Below are 17,418 nucleotides of genomic sequence, written 5' to 3'. Positions count from 1 at the left end.
GATGAAACTGCATTACTATTTATGGTCTTCCTCATTTATTTGAGTCAGGCAGCAAAATGCTGATTGCTTCTAAAACCTCACTTTGTGGCTCTGCTGAAAGTGGATTTATTGTAAGTGGTGGACTAGATTGTGTCTTTAACTGTTTATGCATCTTTGTATATGTACTGATGTGTCTTTTTGTATGTGTTTCTGTAGCCTTATAAAAAAATTAATTAACCCTATTAGGAGAGGAAAAAGTGTAGTAAAGTGTAAGACTATTCAGTAGGTAGGTGCAATCTGCCTTTGTATAGAACGTAAGCTGACAGGGCAATTTTACATACCTTGCACATCATATGGAATACAATTATTCTAATTCACATATAAAACCCACTCAGTGTGCTGCTAACTTGTCATTTATTGCATAAACCCTGCTTCCAATAAATCCATATTCTTGGCATTTATGTAATTAAAGCCCAGACACTCGAGGTATATTTGAACAAGTCAGAAAATGGTTTTAATGTTAGTGGGTAAGACACGTATCTGAGTATTTTTTCTATGTCTCTAGCCAGCTTTAAAAAAAAAAGAAAAAAAAAAGGGGTTTTTATGGCTTGTACAATCCAACATTAAATACCTAGTAGGGGTGCAGCGATACACAAAATGTTCGATACTTTGGTGTCATGGTTCGATATTATTTTGATACAAAAAAAGTTCATGCTTTTTTTAATTTGTCATTTATTAAAATTATAAATATATTTTAACTCACAAGTACAGTTTTTAAATTTAATGTTGCTGAAACAACAAAGTAATAAAAAATAAATCTGATCGAGAAATCACTCATCTTTGGAAAAGAGAGTTTATGACAGAAATGGCTCTTTCAAAAATAAAAGCTATACTATACGCTTCTTCGGGGGTATATTCTCAGCAGCATATTAAACATATCAGGTCTCCATAAGGAGAATAATGTGCTAACAGCTGTCTAAATGACTCGGGTAAAGTTTGTATCATGCGTGCTTGTTGTTTTTGTCTGCTTCCACTTGTCTTTGCACTAGGATGATGTTGGAGTAAATGTGCAGTCATATTCATTCACTAGTGCTGTCAGCGTTAATCTGAAATGACGTTAATGCCACAACACGGCAAATCTCCGTTAACGAGCTACCGCGGATCGCCCCGTGCATGGGGCTGGACGGCGTCAACACGTTAACGAGCAAACTGCGCTAACGCACTAGTTCCCACCCGTGTAATTGAGCATAGCGTGGCACATCTGACATACTGTTTTACTTTTGTCCATGACGCGCTTACCTTCAGGATCATACTTCACATGAAGACCAAAATAGTTCCAAAGGCGAGATCTGAATGAGGGTGGGTGAGGTTCAATTTGCCATGTTGCAACGAGCTTAGCTTCTGTCTTGCTAGCTTGTGCTGCGCTCAGTGGATCTGCGCTCGACAGTGAAGCCTAGGCCAGTGTTGCCAACTCCTCAGTAAGGAAAATCGCTATTGGTTGTCCTAAAAGTCGCTAGAAGTTGCTAAATGACGTCATCGCCTAATTTGCATAATTGGTCATGCTAATCTAATTGTAACCTATGTTGTTGGAGAGAGAAATAACATCGTGGAAGAGACAGAGTAAAAAATGTCCTGACTGCATTTAGAGTTTATTTAGAACTACAAATTAAATTTCTTTTAGCAATTATTGTTTTTTTTAATGTCACAAGTCCAACCCTGCTCCTTTACCCGGGCTTGGACCGGCAAAAGTGACCCGAAATAGGCACTCTGGTGGAGTTACTGTGTGTGTGTGTGTGTGTAGTTTTAAACCTTGTGATCCACAAAACAGCATAAGAGTAAAAGAAGAACTGACTGCATTACAGCACCCGCTGCTTGTTGAGAGTAAAAGCGATACGCGCTTTCACGTCTTTTGTTAGAAAAAAAAGTCGCTTAGGGGTCTGAAAACTCGCTAAATATAGCGACAAAGTCACTAAGTTGGCAACACTGGCCTAGGCGGAGTAGTTGAACGCAGATCCACTGAGCTCTCAACACACGACTGCATTGTCAGAAGAAAAGTTGATAAAATTAATTAAAAATTTTGTATTGTTCGATACATATGCGTACCGAACCGAAAGCACTGTATCGAACGGTTCAATATCGATACGAGTATCGTTGGACCCCTAATACCTAGATCTGGATTTTGTATGTCATTTTGAAGTCCTAATTTTTCAGTCTCTTCTTCTTCTTCGAAAATGTAATTTTGTGTAGTTGTCTGAATTACCATGTCGTATTGGCAGGGATAATTAATACTGAGATCATCACCATAACTTTCTCAGTGCCACAAAGGGAAAGGTTTAAAAAAAAAAAAAAAAAACACACCACACATGCATTGCTCGTGCCTCTTTTACTGCACTGATACATGTGTGCGCATATACAGTGGGGCAAAAAAGTATTTAGTCAGCCACCGATTGTGCAAGTTCCCCCACTTAAAATGATGACAGAGGTCAGTAATTTGCACCAGAGGTACACTTCAACTGTGAGAGACAGAATGTGAAAAAAAATCCATGAATCCACATGGTAGGATTTGTAAAGAATTTATTCGTAAATTAGGGTGGAAAATAAGTATTTGGTCACCTCAAACAAGGAAAATCTCTGGCTCTCACAGACCTGTAACGTCTTCTGTAAGAAGCTTTTCTGTCCCCCACTCGTTACCTGTATGAATGGCACCTGTTTGAACTCATCATCTGTATAAAAGACACCTGTCCACAGCCTCAAACAGTCAGACTCCAAACTCCGCCATGGCCAAGACCAAAGAGCTTTCGAAGGACACCAGGAAAAGTATTGTAGACCTGCACCAGACTGGGAAGAGTGAATCTACAATAGGCAAGCAGCTTGGTGTGAAAAAATCAACTGTGGGAGCAATCATCATAAAATGGAAGACATGCAAGACCACTGATAATCTCTCTCGATCTGGGGCTCCACGCAAGATCTCATCCCGTGGGGTCAAAATGATCATGAGAACGGTGAGCAAAGATCCCAGAACCACACGGGGGGACCTGGTGAATGACCTGCAGAGAGCTGGGACCAAAGTAACAAAGGTCACCATCAGTAACACACTACAACGGCAGGGAATCAAATCCCGCAGTGCCAGTGCATGTCCAGGCCCGTCTGAAGTTTGCCAGAGAGCACATGGATGATACAGCAGAGGATTGGGAGAATGTCATGTGGTCAGATGAAACCAAAGTAGAACTTTTTGGTATAAACTCAACTCGTCGTGTTTGGAGGAAGAAGAATACTGAGTTGCATCCCAAGAACACCATACCTACTGTGAAGCATGGGGGTGGAAACATCATGCTATGGGGCTGTTTTTCTGCCAAGGGGACAGGACGACTGATCCGTGTTAAGGACAGAATGAATGGGGCCATGTATCGTGAGATTTTGAGCCAAAACCTCCTTCCATCAGTGAGAACTTTGAAGATGAAACGAGGCTGGGTCTTCCAACATGACAATGATCCAAAACACACCGCCCGGGCAACAAAGGAGTGGCTCCGTAAGAAGCATTTGAAAGTCCTGGAGTGGCCTAGCCAGTCTCCAGACCTCAACCCCATAGAAAATCTGTGGCGGGAGTTGAAAGTCCGTGTTGCTCGGCGACAGCCCCAAAACATCACTGCTCTCGAGAAGATCTGCATGGAGGAATGGGCCAAAATACCAGCTACTGTGTGTGCAAACCTGGTAAAGACCTATAGTAAACGTTTGACCTCTGTTATTGCCAACAAAGGTTATGTTACAAAGTATTGAGTTGTATTTTTGTTATTGACCAAATACTTATTTTCCACCCTGATTTACGAATTAATTCTTTACAAATCCTACCATGTGGATTCATGGATTTTTTTTTATAATTTTTTTTCATTCTGTCTCTCACAGTTGAAGTGTACCTCTGGTGCAAATTACTGACCTCTGTCATCATTTTAAGTGGGGGAACTTGCACAATCGGTGGCTGACTAAATACTTTTTTGCCCCACTGTAAATCACATCAACGCATCAAAATCTAGTCCTTTTTTAGACCACTTCACTTTTGATTGTGTGTTGTAAGACACTGGCTCAAACCATGCAGTATTCACAGGTGTTGCAAAATGAGTGATACACAGCAAATTCAAAAGTGTTAAATGTTTTTGTGTTAATAGTCTCCTTGCAAAAGTAGAGTTAATTTTACTCTAAGCAGAGTCACATTCTTTTAATGTAACTGTGAGGTGTAAAATGATAGTAGTTAAAATCGAGTGTTAAAAATGAGTGTTTCTCTGTCAAATCTGGAGGTGTTAAAATGGAAACATTAACTCTTGACCTCTTAACTCTGAACTCCTAGAGGGGCTATGACACCAACAGAGTAAATTCACGGACTCCGCCCCCAGCACGGCTCCAATCGAAGCTGAAGTGAAGCCGTTTCAGAACATTTTGCTCTACATATTTGAGTTGTTTGCCATGCTTGGTAAGTCATTTTTTCAAAGATTGTTTCAATTGTTATTAGCTTTTACTTCTGTGGCTCTTTGGAGTTGAGACAAAGCTGTGTGAAAGGCATTAGCCATGTTGCTCAGTGATAGCATAACATTCTGTTTTAGCTAGCTGAAAGGTATTGTTTGCAGGCAAATACCACAGCCTTGAAAAAAAGCTTGCATGTGAATTTTCAGTCAAACTTTTGGTCAAATACACCTAAAACAATGTCTAGAATGTGAAATGTTGGTATAATGGTGCTACTTGAAGCCTGAAAACGATCGCCCATAAAAAAAAACAAAAAAAAAAAAACGAGCAAACAGCAGTAGCAGACGTCCTGACTGGGTTCTACGTTAGCATAGATCCCTCCAGAGTTTTGTGCACACGGTTTAGGTAAAAATTAAAAAGGTTGAGGTTTTACATTTAGTTCAGTATTACCTGTTGCCTGTGTCCTTGTCTTTTGGGAAATTACTTTACACAAGTAATGGCTCAAAGAGGATTCCTTTTTTTTTTTTTTTTACTGTGCTGCAATTGTTTACTGGATTATTTGTGCCATTAATTAGTGTCAACTAATTTTTATTCAATCAGGATATGCTTGTGAAGATGGAATATGGGGGAGAGCAGAAGTGCGTTGAAGTTCCACAAAGTGATGAATGAAGGACATGCATATTGTATTGAAGAAATAAGTGTTGAGAATGCTGTTATTTGCATTTACCATGTCAGACCTTTTGATAAACAAAATTCTAATGAAAGTGAGAACATGTATACTGTTACATCTTTCAGAAAATGTTTTGAAATTGTTGTGCACAGTTCAGAATAAATGTTTTTCAAAAACCATTGCATCTTTTTAGTAAATGTTTATTTCCAAAAGAAATTTCTAGAAGTTCAGAACAGTAAAATTCCCGCTTTTTAGAATGAATTAGAAGATAACTCTTACGTAGTTAAACTAAAATACTCTTTGAGAGTTAATATATAAACTCTTAACACCAAGTGTTAAATTATCAACTCCAGACAGATTTGGTGTTTAACACTAAATCAGAGTTAACGTACCAACTCTCCAAAAAGAGTTAAATTAACACTCTCTGGTGTGGACCCATATAGACACTTTAATAGTGTTGAAATCAAATCCGACAGTGTTAATTTGGACATGCTGGATTTGCTGTGTACCCTCATGTGTTCAAGATGTGTGTTCATTTTATCCTTTACAAATCCTCTACTTTTAACATCACCGCAGCATGCCCAAACCATCACAGGAATTGTTCAGGAATTTATTTCTTCTCTCACAAATGTTCTCCTTTCTTAGCCAAACAAGTTAAACTTAGATTTAGTCTCTCTATAACTTATTTTTTTCAGTTTTCTTCATCCTGCTTTCATTTTTTTCAGACCATCTCTGCAACTCTGCCATAAAGGCCAGGATGCTGGACACCCCTTTCCATTACTGACTCTGATAGCAGCATTTTGCCAGTATGATTTGATGAAACTGATCTTATTATTCAAGTCACCTTTTAGTAAACTAGAGATTGTTGCTCAGTTTTCCATCAGGATCTTCCTCTTTTTCTTCTATTCTGGTTTGAAGCAGTTTGAACTTGTTCTTATATAGTGCTTTTCTACTCTGAGCACTTGAAGTGGTTTATTCAACATGCCTCATTCACCCATTCGTACAAGCACTTTTTTCTGTGCTTTTCTACACTGTAAAAAAAAAAACGTGCTGTTTTTACAGGAAAACCCTGGCAGCTGGGGTTACCAGGGACTTCCTGTAAAAACGCTTTACAGGTGCAACTTGTAAATTGATTTACAGTGAATGAATCTCAGATTAAAACTGTTAAATCTACAGGAAAAAGAAGTTAATTTCACACATAGATGTGATATATAAATACACTATTTCCTGTATCTTTTACGAGTAATAAATGCTTTTTGTGGATCCATAAACTGCAAAATTAACAGGGAAATATCGTACAAAGAACTAATTTAACATGGTAGAACTACGGTGAAACTGTGCATATTAAATGGAGCTGCTCTGTAAATTATACATAAAATCTATGCTGAATATTATATGTTTTAATGTAAAATTTTAACCATAACCCAGCAAATTTCTTACTGCTACGCCTACACCCAAACATGCAAAAATACATCTTGAGAAAACACAAGAGAGGAAAATATCACTTTTGGGAAATTTATTTTGCAGCCACATTAGCAAAATGACAGCAAATGGATCCATTTTTCCAACTAACACAATATGCAAGGCACACAGCAACTACACAATTCAATCAAAATATAGGCTATAAAAGCTGTGGAACATTCCTGCAAAGCAAGAACCATGTTCATGAAACAAGCATTTGTTAGACCCTCCACCAGAAAAAGTTAAATAACCTGTTAAGACCAATCATAGAGCACTGGGTGTGCCCCGCTAAGCGGGGTACTGTGACGGGGCACTCCCCGCTTAGAGCACTGGGTGTGCCCCGCTAAGCGGGGAGTGCCCCGTCACAGTGCTCTATGATTGGTGCACAATCATCTCTATGATTGTGCACCAATCAGAGCACTGGGTGTTTTTTGTACTGGGTATATATATGACACAATCTCACTGCACTTAGCCTAACCCTTCATTGCCCTGAAGAATTCTGTGGTGTACGGACCTCCTCTCCAAGGAAAGAAAATGCAGAGAAGACTCACTACTCAGCAGGCGTTGGAAATGATCCTGACGGAAGTCGACCCTTGTGACTCGGATGGAGAAGACCTAGAAGTTCAGCCGGATTCGGACTCAGAGCTGTCTGATCAGTCTTCCGGTTAGTTTCATTTCATGTTATTTCCTTTTTCATTTCAAACAAGTAAGTGGATGTAGTTAGTAAGTTTGTTTGACCTTCCCATTGCTCACAATTTGAATTTGTTCACACTGCAGATGAGGAGACTGCTTCTCCACCGAAAAAGAGAGCTTGTTTGGGGACTGAGACAGCGAAAGATGGCACAGTGTGGCGTGAAGAACATGTGGGGACCCGTCTCCCTTTCACCCCAATAGAACCGTACACTGCAGATGGAGAGCCAACGGCTAAGGCCAGGAGAAGTATCTCGAGTCGCCTTCAGAGCTTCCTGTGTTTCATCACTCTTGACATGCTTCATAGCATTCAAGAATGGACTATTCAACATGCACAGCAAACGGAGCATGTTCATTGGTTCATGGACCTCCCTGAACTAATGGCATTTATTGCAATTGTCATCTTGCGGGGGGTTTACAGGGTTCCATCGGTAAATGACTGCTGGTCAGCAAACCTGGGAAACCCACAGATAATTGGAACTATGGCACGAAACCGCTTCCAAGACATCATGCAACACCTACGCTTTGATGACAAGTCCACCCGCAGTGATCGAGCAAAGACTGATAAGTTCGCTGCAATTTCCAGTGTGTGGGGATCATTTGTCACCAACTGCATCACGTGCTACAACCCTGGTCTACATATCACCGTTGATGAACAGCTTTTCCCATCAAAGACTCGGTGCTGTTTCCTGCAGTATATTGCAAGTAAACCGGACAAGTTTGGGATCAAGTTTTGGGTGGCCTGCGACCTAAAATCCAAGTACATTTGCAATGTCTTCCCATATCTTGGCAAGGACCCCAATCGTCCCACTGGGGAGAGACTTTCTGAAAATGTAGTAATGAGGCTGATGGAACCATTCCTAGACAAGGGCAGAAATGTTACCACGGACAATTTCTTCACATCGCTTTCACTTGCGCAAAAACTTCTTGGACGGAAAACCACCATCCTCGGCACAGTCAACAAGATTCGCAGGGAAATTCCTCAATCCACTAGACAGACAGATCGCAATGACTTCACCACTCAGGTATGTTGCAGGTCTTTTGTGGTTCTATGTTTATGTGTTTCATTGTGTGTAAAAGGGCTATGGAAATAATTTATCTTATTTCTTAGGTGTTTTCAACCTCTGCTGCCACGCTGACGGCGTATGCGGCCAAACGGAAGAAGACAGTCTATATTCTTAGCAGCATGCACAGCGTGGTTCAGACTGATAATACTACCAAAAGGAAGCCAAACACTGTCACCCTTTACAACAAAACAAAGTGTGGCGTGGATGTGATGGACCAGATGGTTCGGGAGTACACTGTCCGCAAAGGAACACGGCGCTGGCCAGTTGCCATGTTTTATAACATGATTGACATGGCAGCACTGAATGCACATGTGCTGTATCAAGCATGCACCGGGACGAAGGAAAGACGGGTGGACTTCCTGGTGGAGCTTGCAAGGGAGTTGGCTCGCTCTCATGTAGCTGCGAAGAAGGCAAGAAAAGAACAGTTGCTTCGGACACAACCCTCCACACCGAGCCCTGGAAAAAGGGCCACGTGTCAGGTCAAACACAGATGCAAAAAAAATCAGGCCACTGTGCGATGTGTTCACTGCTACAGGTACACATGTGGTAAATGCAGACGACAGATACCGTGGCAGTGCCAGGATTGTGAGTGATTGCTGAAAATGTTGAAATGTACTCACTCACTTTTTATCATTATTTGTAAATATGTGTACAAATGGTTGGTTTTTTGTACTGTTTTCATCAATAAATGTCAGCAACAAAGGACATACAAAGGACATGTGTTGATTTCTCCCTAAGATGGCAAACTGAAACACTCCACTCCCCCACCCCCTCAATCACTCACCCCCACTCCCCTCCCTCCAGAATTCCTAGGTAACAACCTAATATACATATGAATGACTAGCCAATTTAGCTTCCACTTCCAGCATTTGACTGCTCTCCGGCTTTTAAAGGTAGAACGGTAGAAGCCTGGCAATCCCAGTGTTAAAACAAAAAACACATTGTGCCAAAAATGATCATAATCACCGTGCAACGCAACACACACCCTGCTGTCACCACAACCATGGCCCTGGTCAGAAAACATCAGCAAAACCACGTGGTGAAACAAACCTACACATGTGGTCTAGAAACACTGCAGTAGCAGCATGTTGTTTTTTTCTTTTCTTATGTAAATAAAGAACATTCCTACAAAGAAAGAACATCTTCATGAATTGGCTTCATGCATTCGACCAGTAAAAGGTTCCAGTACACATTGTGGAACAAAATTAACAAAGTAAAACTAACAGTCCACAGAGAGTCAAGATTTAGGCTTAGCGCCACTCGTGGTCGGCGAGATCCTGAATCAGGGTGAGGACTCGAGGGTTCACACTGAGACGACGCTTTGAGTTTTTGTTCTCTACTTTGGTTCCTTTTTCTGGGTTTATGGAGAAGAAACACCTGTAAAATAACAATCATATAAAAGTTTATTAAGTATTTTTATAATTGATCAGTTAAAATACACGTACAAAGTAAGTAAAAATTAAGTATATACATATATATATACACACAGTCATGGCCATGACCACGTTCAAGACAAAGTATAACCAAAATGCTGTGGGGAAGTGAACATAGTGGAAGACCAGGCTGGGATACGTGAAAAGACTGAAGGGTATTGAAGATGGAGTTTACCTTTATTCCTCTGACGTCTTGGATAGTTTCAGACTGGAAATCAGCAACAGCCGCGTCATATGTCTCTGGAGTGCGTGGAGGACCACAGGCATTCGGATCAGCATAAAACTCACTTCGTGTTACTTCACAGTACCTGCAAAAATATTGAGAGCAGCTGAAGTTTTCTGTAAACCCTCCTATGCAATGAGAACCCAAGTTGTCCCCAGCAATACAGTAAAGTCCCCCTTTTACTGTTTCTCCATCTACATCTATTCCATCTGTCTCCAAAGATTTCAGATCTGCCAACAACTCTGAGAAAACTTTGGTTATTCCAAAACGCTTGAAGTCATTCTCAACACACAACAAGACTAAAAACATGTTATCTGTATTTGAACGCAAATGAATGGGTAAATTTGCTAATGACAGATAGACTGCAAGAAGTTTGTGCGTCTTTTTAGCAGAACCCAGGGGATTCACTACCTCAAATGAATCTTGGTACAAAATCAGTTTGAGGCTTTCCGGGTTTTCATTAAAGAACTGGTGACATTTGAAAATTTTGCCATCATATAAATCCTTAAAAATTTCTACATCAGGACCCCCAAACTGTTGTGACTGTGTATTCCTCCATAACTGTGACTCTAAAAAGCTCTTCAGGGTTTCTCCAACTGGTATGTAGTAAGCACATTTTTCTGTCATGTTTTCATCCATTCCCAATGGCACTTTCTTGGGTTCTGTGTATTTAAACATTTTTTTGAATGTTTGATTTCTGGTGTGTGTTGTTCCTAGTTGTCCCTGATGGCAAGCAGAGAACAAATCTGACTCTTTAATGCAGTCACAGATTTTAGTGACTGCTTCATCTGATAGGTTCATTTCATTTTTTAGTAAACAACTTACCTTATTAATTGTGTAGGCTTGACCCAATTCGTGCACATTCTGCATTTCCTCAGCAATACTCTGTATAGTAGAGGCAGGAATTAGCAGCTGTCCTTGCAGTTTAAGGTAAAAGAGACACATGTTTCTGAGATAAGAATGACTATCCTTCTCTGGCATATCACTGGCTGAACTAGCAGATGCCATGGTTTCATGTGTGTTTTCTGAATATTCTGTACTGTCATTTGGGGGCTGAGGACGAGATTCCTTGTACATGTCATCAATACCATCTGGGGAACAAGCTTTATGCTTCCTACACATGTGAGAAGTAAATGATGACTTTTTTGTAAACATATGCTTACAACCACTTACTGGACATGACACAGACCTGCCCTCTGCAATATGATCCTTTAAGTGAGACACTAGCTCTTTCACTGTTTGAAAATGGCGGGCACATAATGAAACCGCACATTTTAAATCTGCAACAAGAGCTTTAGGAGTAGCTTGAAGTGCAGGTGCATTGTGCACACGATAAAAATGCCCCTTGAAAGCAGAGTACGTGGTGAATGTTTGGCTGCAATTGGCGCCAACACATTTAAAAATACAAGGCTCATTCTTATGCACTCTGCAATGTAGTACATAGCCTCTTAATGTGACCAATACCTTTTTACAAAAGACGCAGATGATCATTTTTAGTATTTCAAAAGTTTGCCTGTGCTTTTCAGCTGAACTAGCATGCTAGCGCTAGGTTATGAGCATTGGTCTAAATATCAACTGGTGCTTTTATCTCGAAAAAACGTCGCCTAGATATTGAACTTACCGTGCAGACTTTCTGACGAACAAACACAGATCCTCAAAAAACACTTGAAATCGTATGTTTGTAATTTGTCCTAACAACGTAGTTGCTGAAAGTTCAACGTTTTCTTCTCCCGTCTTCTCTCTCGTGCTGGCTCGTTAGCTATAGTCGTGAACTAGGCGCTCTTCCCCTCCCGCCCTCAAGTCATTATCCAATCAGTGACGAGCTTCAGATGCACATTCAAAATTAGGCGCGCTCAGTGCAACGGTGAGTGGCTTGAAATAGCTTACAGCTCTGTGGAGATGAGGCACCATAGAGATCCTATGGGAGGCACTGTAAGTTTGTTTAGCCTGTAATAATGAGACATTGCTGACCTAACCCAAAAAAGTATTCTAGTCTAAGTATCACATTGCAATTAAAAGAAACATGAAGAATACAAGCATTATGACAGAAGCATTACTTAGTCGTTAAATAATAATTTCTTATTGGTTACCCTACAATAGGCTGAAAATAGCCCGAATGATTTAAGAAAAAAACATGATGTAAACAATTTTAATTGTATATTTTTATATAGCCTATAAATGGAGAGGCAACCTCTCAGGTTCACAATGACATCTTCTGTGAAAACATTTTTATTAGTCCTATCCATGACTTTGCATCATTTCATGAATCATGTTAAAAGTAGGCCGAGTACATCCATGCAGTTGTAAAGTGACTTACATATAGGTCATGTGCTTTTAAGAAAAACTGACTAAAACTGTGATTTTTACAGTATTTGCATGTCAAATTAACATGATTGTTTGGTTATGAGTATTACGGTGTTTCACTGTTTTTATTCACAGTATTTGTAGTTTTAACCAATAAATTTGATTATAATCACACATTCATGTTGTAAATATAACAGGAACATTCTGTTTAGGAGGACTAGAACTGCCTAACTTTCAGCACTACTTCTTAGCCAACAGGCTTCAGTTTATCTCAGGATGGCTAAAACATACCCTCTTAGATGAACCTTGGCTAGATGTAGAACAAGCACTTTGCAATAATCTAGAGATCTCAGACCTACCATTTATCAGCTCAAACATCCAACGACATGAATGCTTTAAAAGCATCAACATCAGCTCTTCTCTGACAGCATGGTGGGAGTTTCTAAAATTGACGGCGTCTTCATTAATCCCATGCAAACGTACACCTATCTGGAACAACCCTGACATATTACAAAACAATAATATGATAAACTTTTCAGATTGGAGTGGTAAAGGAATCAAATATTTAGAACATATACTAGAAGGAACAGAATTTATTTCATTTGACGGACTAGTTACACAATATGGGATCAACAGGAAAAGATTTTTAGAATATCAACAAATTAAATCCATAGTAAAAAAGAAATTTAAACCGGGTCAAGTTGAACTACAAACACCACCAAGTGTGGTTCAATTTCTTACTCTTAAAACCCCCAAATTACTATCCAAAATATACAGAATGCTTTCTAAAACAGATGAATCAATATCACTTCCTATTGCAAAATGGGAAGCGGATTTATCAGTTAACTTAGACCTAAACTTCTGGTCTCAGATTTGCTTAAAAACCTTTCATCTAATTAGAAATCCCAGTCTTCAATTAATTCAATACAAAATATTACATAGAGTGCACTATACAGGTCATCGGATGTTCAAGATGGGCTTTACGTCTACCAACAACTGCTCACACTGCCAAACCAATTCACCGGACAATTATATCCACGCTCTTTGGTTCTGTCCACCAGTTCAGAAGTTTTGGCGCGAGATATGTGAAGACTTATCGAAGTGTCTGAAATGTAACATTCCAACCTCCCCCTTAGTGTGTTTGTTGGGCAGCTTAGATAATGTCACTTCAGAAAAGAATATCGCCCATATGGTTTTCACTGCCCTATGCATAGCCAAGAAAACAGTCCTCATGAACTGGAAAAATAAAAATAATCTTAATTCTAACCAATATAGAAATTATCTATTAGATTACATTAGTCTTGATACAGCTTCTGCCACCACATCAGATCAATTGCTCTGGGCTCCTTTGATCAGCTCCATCACCTAGTGGGGGTGGGGGGGTCATAGTTTGGTCCCGCCTTCACTGTTGTGATTGGTGTGGGGGTAGGGACAGGCTTAGGGCGTCGGGGGGTTCCCTGGAGGCATCTTCCTTGGGGGGCTCAACCCGGGGTAGCGGTCATGGCTCTCAGGTGACTGTTTCCTTGCGGCTGCGTGCAGCGGGGCTAGGGGAGGGTCTGTGCTGACGGACGTGGGTTACTGACCTGGTAGCCTGGCTGCCCCTGGGTGGGTCCGGGATGGGCGTGAGGTTCTGGGGGCGCTCCGTCTCTGAGCTGGGGCCCGGGCCGGGCCTCGGGGGCTTGGGTCCTGGTTGGTGTGTTGCCGGGGTTGTTGGCGGGTGGGTGCATGGGGGCCCAGCCCTGGAGCAGGGTGCCGCCGGTGCATCGAGCCACCTGGGGGGCTCTTCAACTGGTGGGGAAGATTGTCACATCTTGCAGGAGCTTTCCTCTCCTCAGGGGCTCTCTCTGCAGGAGGGGGAGATACAGGAGAGGTGGAGGAAGATCTCAGCCTGGGTGTTTATTGTCTTATGTAGTCTGGAAGAAGAGTGGATGGTGGGGTGGGTGCAGTTTTCTCTGTGGTGGGGTTGGGTGGACTGTCCCGGGCTCTGTGGGCCGGGAGGCGCTGCTGCGCTGGGCCCCGGTCTGGATGGGCCTGGGCCCCCTTTCCCTGGCGGGTCGCGGAGTATGGGGGTGCCTACTGGGGTCAGCGGGGGAGCTGGCCCCAGGGAGGGGTCACTTGCCCCTCCCTTCCTTCCCTCCCCATCTCCAGCTGCCTCCCTCTTCCCGCTCCACCACAACCACCCACACATGCAGGACATTGGAGTAGGGGTATGTCACCAGGGTGCAGAGGAGGCCAACCCGCCCCCCCGTCCCCTTCTGGCTGCCTCTGCCTCAATTTTATCCCACAACTTAGACATTCACATTACTCACACTCTCATTACACATACATATAGGATCTTTGGGGTGGGCACGATACACGGAATCCAAAGTACCATCAGGGTGTACACCCCACCCCTGGCGTCGTTTCCCACCTCTCAATGTTAAATACACGTAGACATTGAGGGCTAACAGGAGGGATCATGCGCTTACCTGCTGCTCTCTGGCAGGTAGCTCCATGCCCTCCTGGGTTTTAAATGCACCTTAGAACACACATGCATCAACACTACAATGAGCGGGTGGAGGGAGGTTTGGAGTCTTCTCTCACCCCCATTCTCTGCGACCTGCTGGAGCGGGGGGGCTAGGAGGAGGAGTTGGCCATCCGACTGCGGTCTGGAGTGTGGGGCCTCCCTGCTGCTGCAGAGTCGGGGCGGTCTGCCTCCCCCCACCGCAGGGAAAAGGGTAACACCACCTGGGTCTGGGTGCAGTTCCCCCCTCCAGGGGCAAGGGTACCTAGACCCGGTTTGTAGAGTATGCTTGGGGAGTGTGATCGTGTGTACAGCATCTCTTTATGTCTGTCTCCACGTTGGTTGAGTGTGGAGTAAGTGCATATGAGAGCATGAGGGTGGGAATGGATGTTTTGTATATGTGTGTGCCTGTATTTCTGTGTCTATATGTCAGGTTGGGTGTCAGGCGCCACCTCTCTGGGGACATCTCAGGCCCTCCAAGGTTTGGAGGCCTATCTCCCCCTACCACCACTTCCCCTGCCAGTGGCGGACTCCCTCAGACATCGGTGCGTTGGTGGTTCTTTGTGTCCGGGGGTGGGCGTCCAGGTACACACCGGCTCACTCCTTGGCGGCCGCTTATCGGGGCCTGGAGCCTGGGGCTCGCTCGGGCCACTTCGGAGGTGGGGTGCCCCCAGCCTCTCGGCCTGGGGCTCGGTCACTCAGGCACGGCTGGCTGCCGGCGGAGCTCACGGGCGCGTCACTGCAACTCCCCCTGGCTTCTGCTCCGCGGCTGCTGAGTGAGCCCTCATCTGGGACTCTCCTCAGCTCTTTCTGGGACAGTGGCGCGGCTGCTCCTCTGTTGGTCTTCCTTGGTCTCTTGTGTTCTGGGGGCCTCTGGATGTCTGGAGTTTTGATCTCCTCCATACCTGCTTCATACCCTGGAGGACGGGGCTGTGGCCCCCCCACACCCTCTAGCAGATCATTACATGAAGGAACCATTTAAAAAAAAAAAAAAACAAGCGCGTCCATGCTCACAGGTGTACACACGGGTGATCACACCCACAAACTACACCCCTTTTGGCTCCTACCTCAAAGCACACTGTGTTCTGTTGATCTTATGTGCTGCACAATAATGTTTAATATTTAGTATTTACTGTCATATTCCCATATATCATTGTGATGTTGTTTATTCTATTACTCTTGTTCTCTTCTGCTTGTTTTCTTTCTTTCTCAGCAGGTGACCCAGGTGATTGATATATGCATTTTTTTTTCTTCTTTTTTTTTCCTGCTCATTCTGTTGGTTTTTGTCTTTTGCCCTTCTCCCCCGTCCCTCTTCTCAGCTGTTTCTCTTTCCCTCTTTCTTTCTCCCCTTCTTTCCCCCAGTCAAGTCTTTCCCGTATTCAGTAAGTGAAAATAAAATGAACAATAAAAGGTGAATCAAATGGACCATTACGGCAAAGCTGGGATGGTCAATTTGGTAAAGTAAATCCGTTGGGCATCTTTCTTTGCCTTTAGACAACAATTCTGATGGCAAAAGAGCCAAACGGGACAGGCAAAAAAAAAAAAAAAAAAAAGGAACATTCTGTTTAAAGGTTTACAATAATTCACTGTGATCGAAACAGGAAAGTTGTGTTTTGGGGTTTACTATACATTTCTGTAGGGGTTTTACATGGTTTTTATGTCAATTTCACTGCCCTTTTTTACAGTGTACCTAAGTGCTTTTAATCATTTCCACACATTAACACTCCAATGGATGTATCAGTGACCAACTTGGGGTTCAGTATCTTGCCCAGGGTAACTTTGGCATGTAGACTGGAGCATCCAGGGATTAAAACATAATCTTTCCAATTAGTAGGTGATCTGCTTTACCTCCTGAGCTACAGTCACCATACGATTAACCTATTTTAAAAACTGAACTAGTATGATAAAATACTTGACTCTCCACAACAAATACAAAAGGATTTCTAAGATTTACATTATTTACAATGGAAAAACTCCCACTAGTTGACATGGACAGAGGTAACACAGACAATCTGACACTGAATAAAGGAAGACAGAGGACTTAAGTGTAGACAGGAGGTGATCAGGGGAAGTGGAGACACATGGGGAAACAGCTGACTGAAATGAAAATAATGATGCCACAGGGGAAGTGAAATTAAACAAAATGAACAAAGAAACACAAGACTCTTTTAAAATAAACCAGGAAACACTGAGAGACATGGACACGACAAATAACACAGAAGACAAGAACAGACTCACAGAAGGGGACATAGATGGAAACCTAAACTAGAATAAAATTCAACCAAATCTTACCCAATAATGGCAACACAAGAACTAAGCATATATTAAATCTAAGAACTCCAAAAAACACACAATGAACTAAAAATTGCTGGGTCACAGATGCAGCCCCTGACAACAAGCCCACAATATAATCACATGAACTTAGGCAAAACATCTTCAACAGCCTCAGTAAACGAAAGTTTAAATTTGATAGCAAAGTTGTATTCTGACCACAATTCTCCTTTACCTCTTCAATAAAATCAGTGTACTTTAGGGGAATTATAGTGATGACTTAAGGTACATAAGAAATTTCAGTACTGCTCACTGAGTTCTGGCTCTCGATGAACTCATTACTAGGTGCATGAACATGAACC

The 17,418-nt window shown here is 42.2% G+C and overlaps 1 protein-coding gene across 1 annotated transcript; it reads right to left on the bottom strand.

Annotated features, from left to right (window-relative positions):
• Positions 1-9,971: 9,971 nt before the first annotated feature.
• LOC146653807 (uncharacterized) lies at positions 9,972-11,469 on the bottom strand. The gene is made up of 2 exons (XM_085381036.1): positions 10,804-11,469; positions 9,972-10,063 (listed from the first exon to the last, which is right to left on the bottom strand). Exons 1-2 carry the CDS (start codon positions 11,467-11,469, stop codon positions 10,055-10,057), a joined length of 675 nt encoding a protein of 224 aa, XP_085237162.1. The 3' UTR covers positions 9,972-10,054.
• Positions 11,470-17,418: the final 5,949 nt, after the last annotated feature.

This window comes from Rhamphochromis longiceps, linkage group LG14 (genome assembly GCF_057381845.1).
Source record: "Rhamphochromis longiceps isolate RC_006_pf linkage group LG14, R_longiceps_female_GT1.1, whole genome shotgun sequence".
NCBI lineage: Eukaryota > Metazoa > Chordata > Actinopteri > Cichliformes > Cichlidae > Rhamphochromis > Rhamphochromis longiceps.
Note: the sequence above shows the minus strand (reverse complement) of the source record. Positions and strands in the feature narration are given on the sequence as shown.

What these genes read in the sequence shown, in the direction of transcription:
- LOC146653807 (XM_085381036.1), bottom strand. Translation starts at nt 11,469, where the DNA reads ATGATCATCTGCGTCTTTTGTAAAAAGGTATTGGTCACATTAAGAGGC.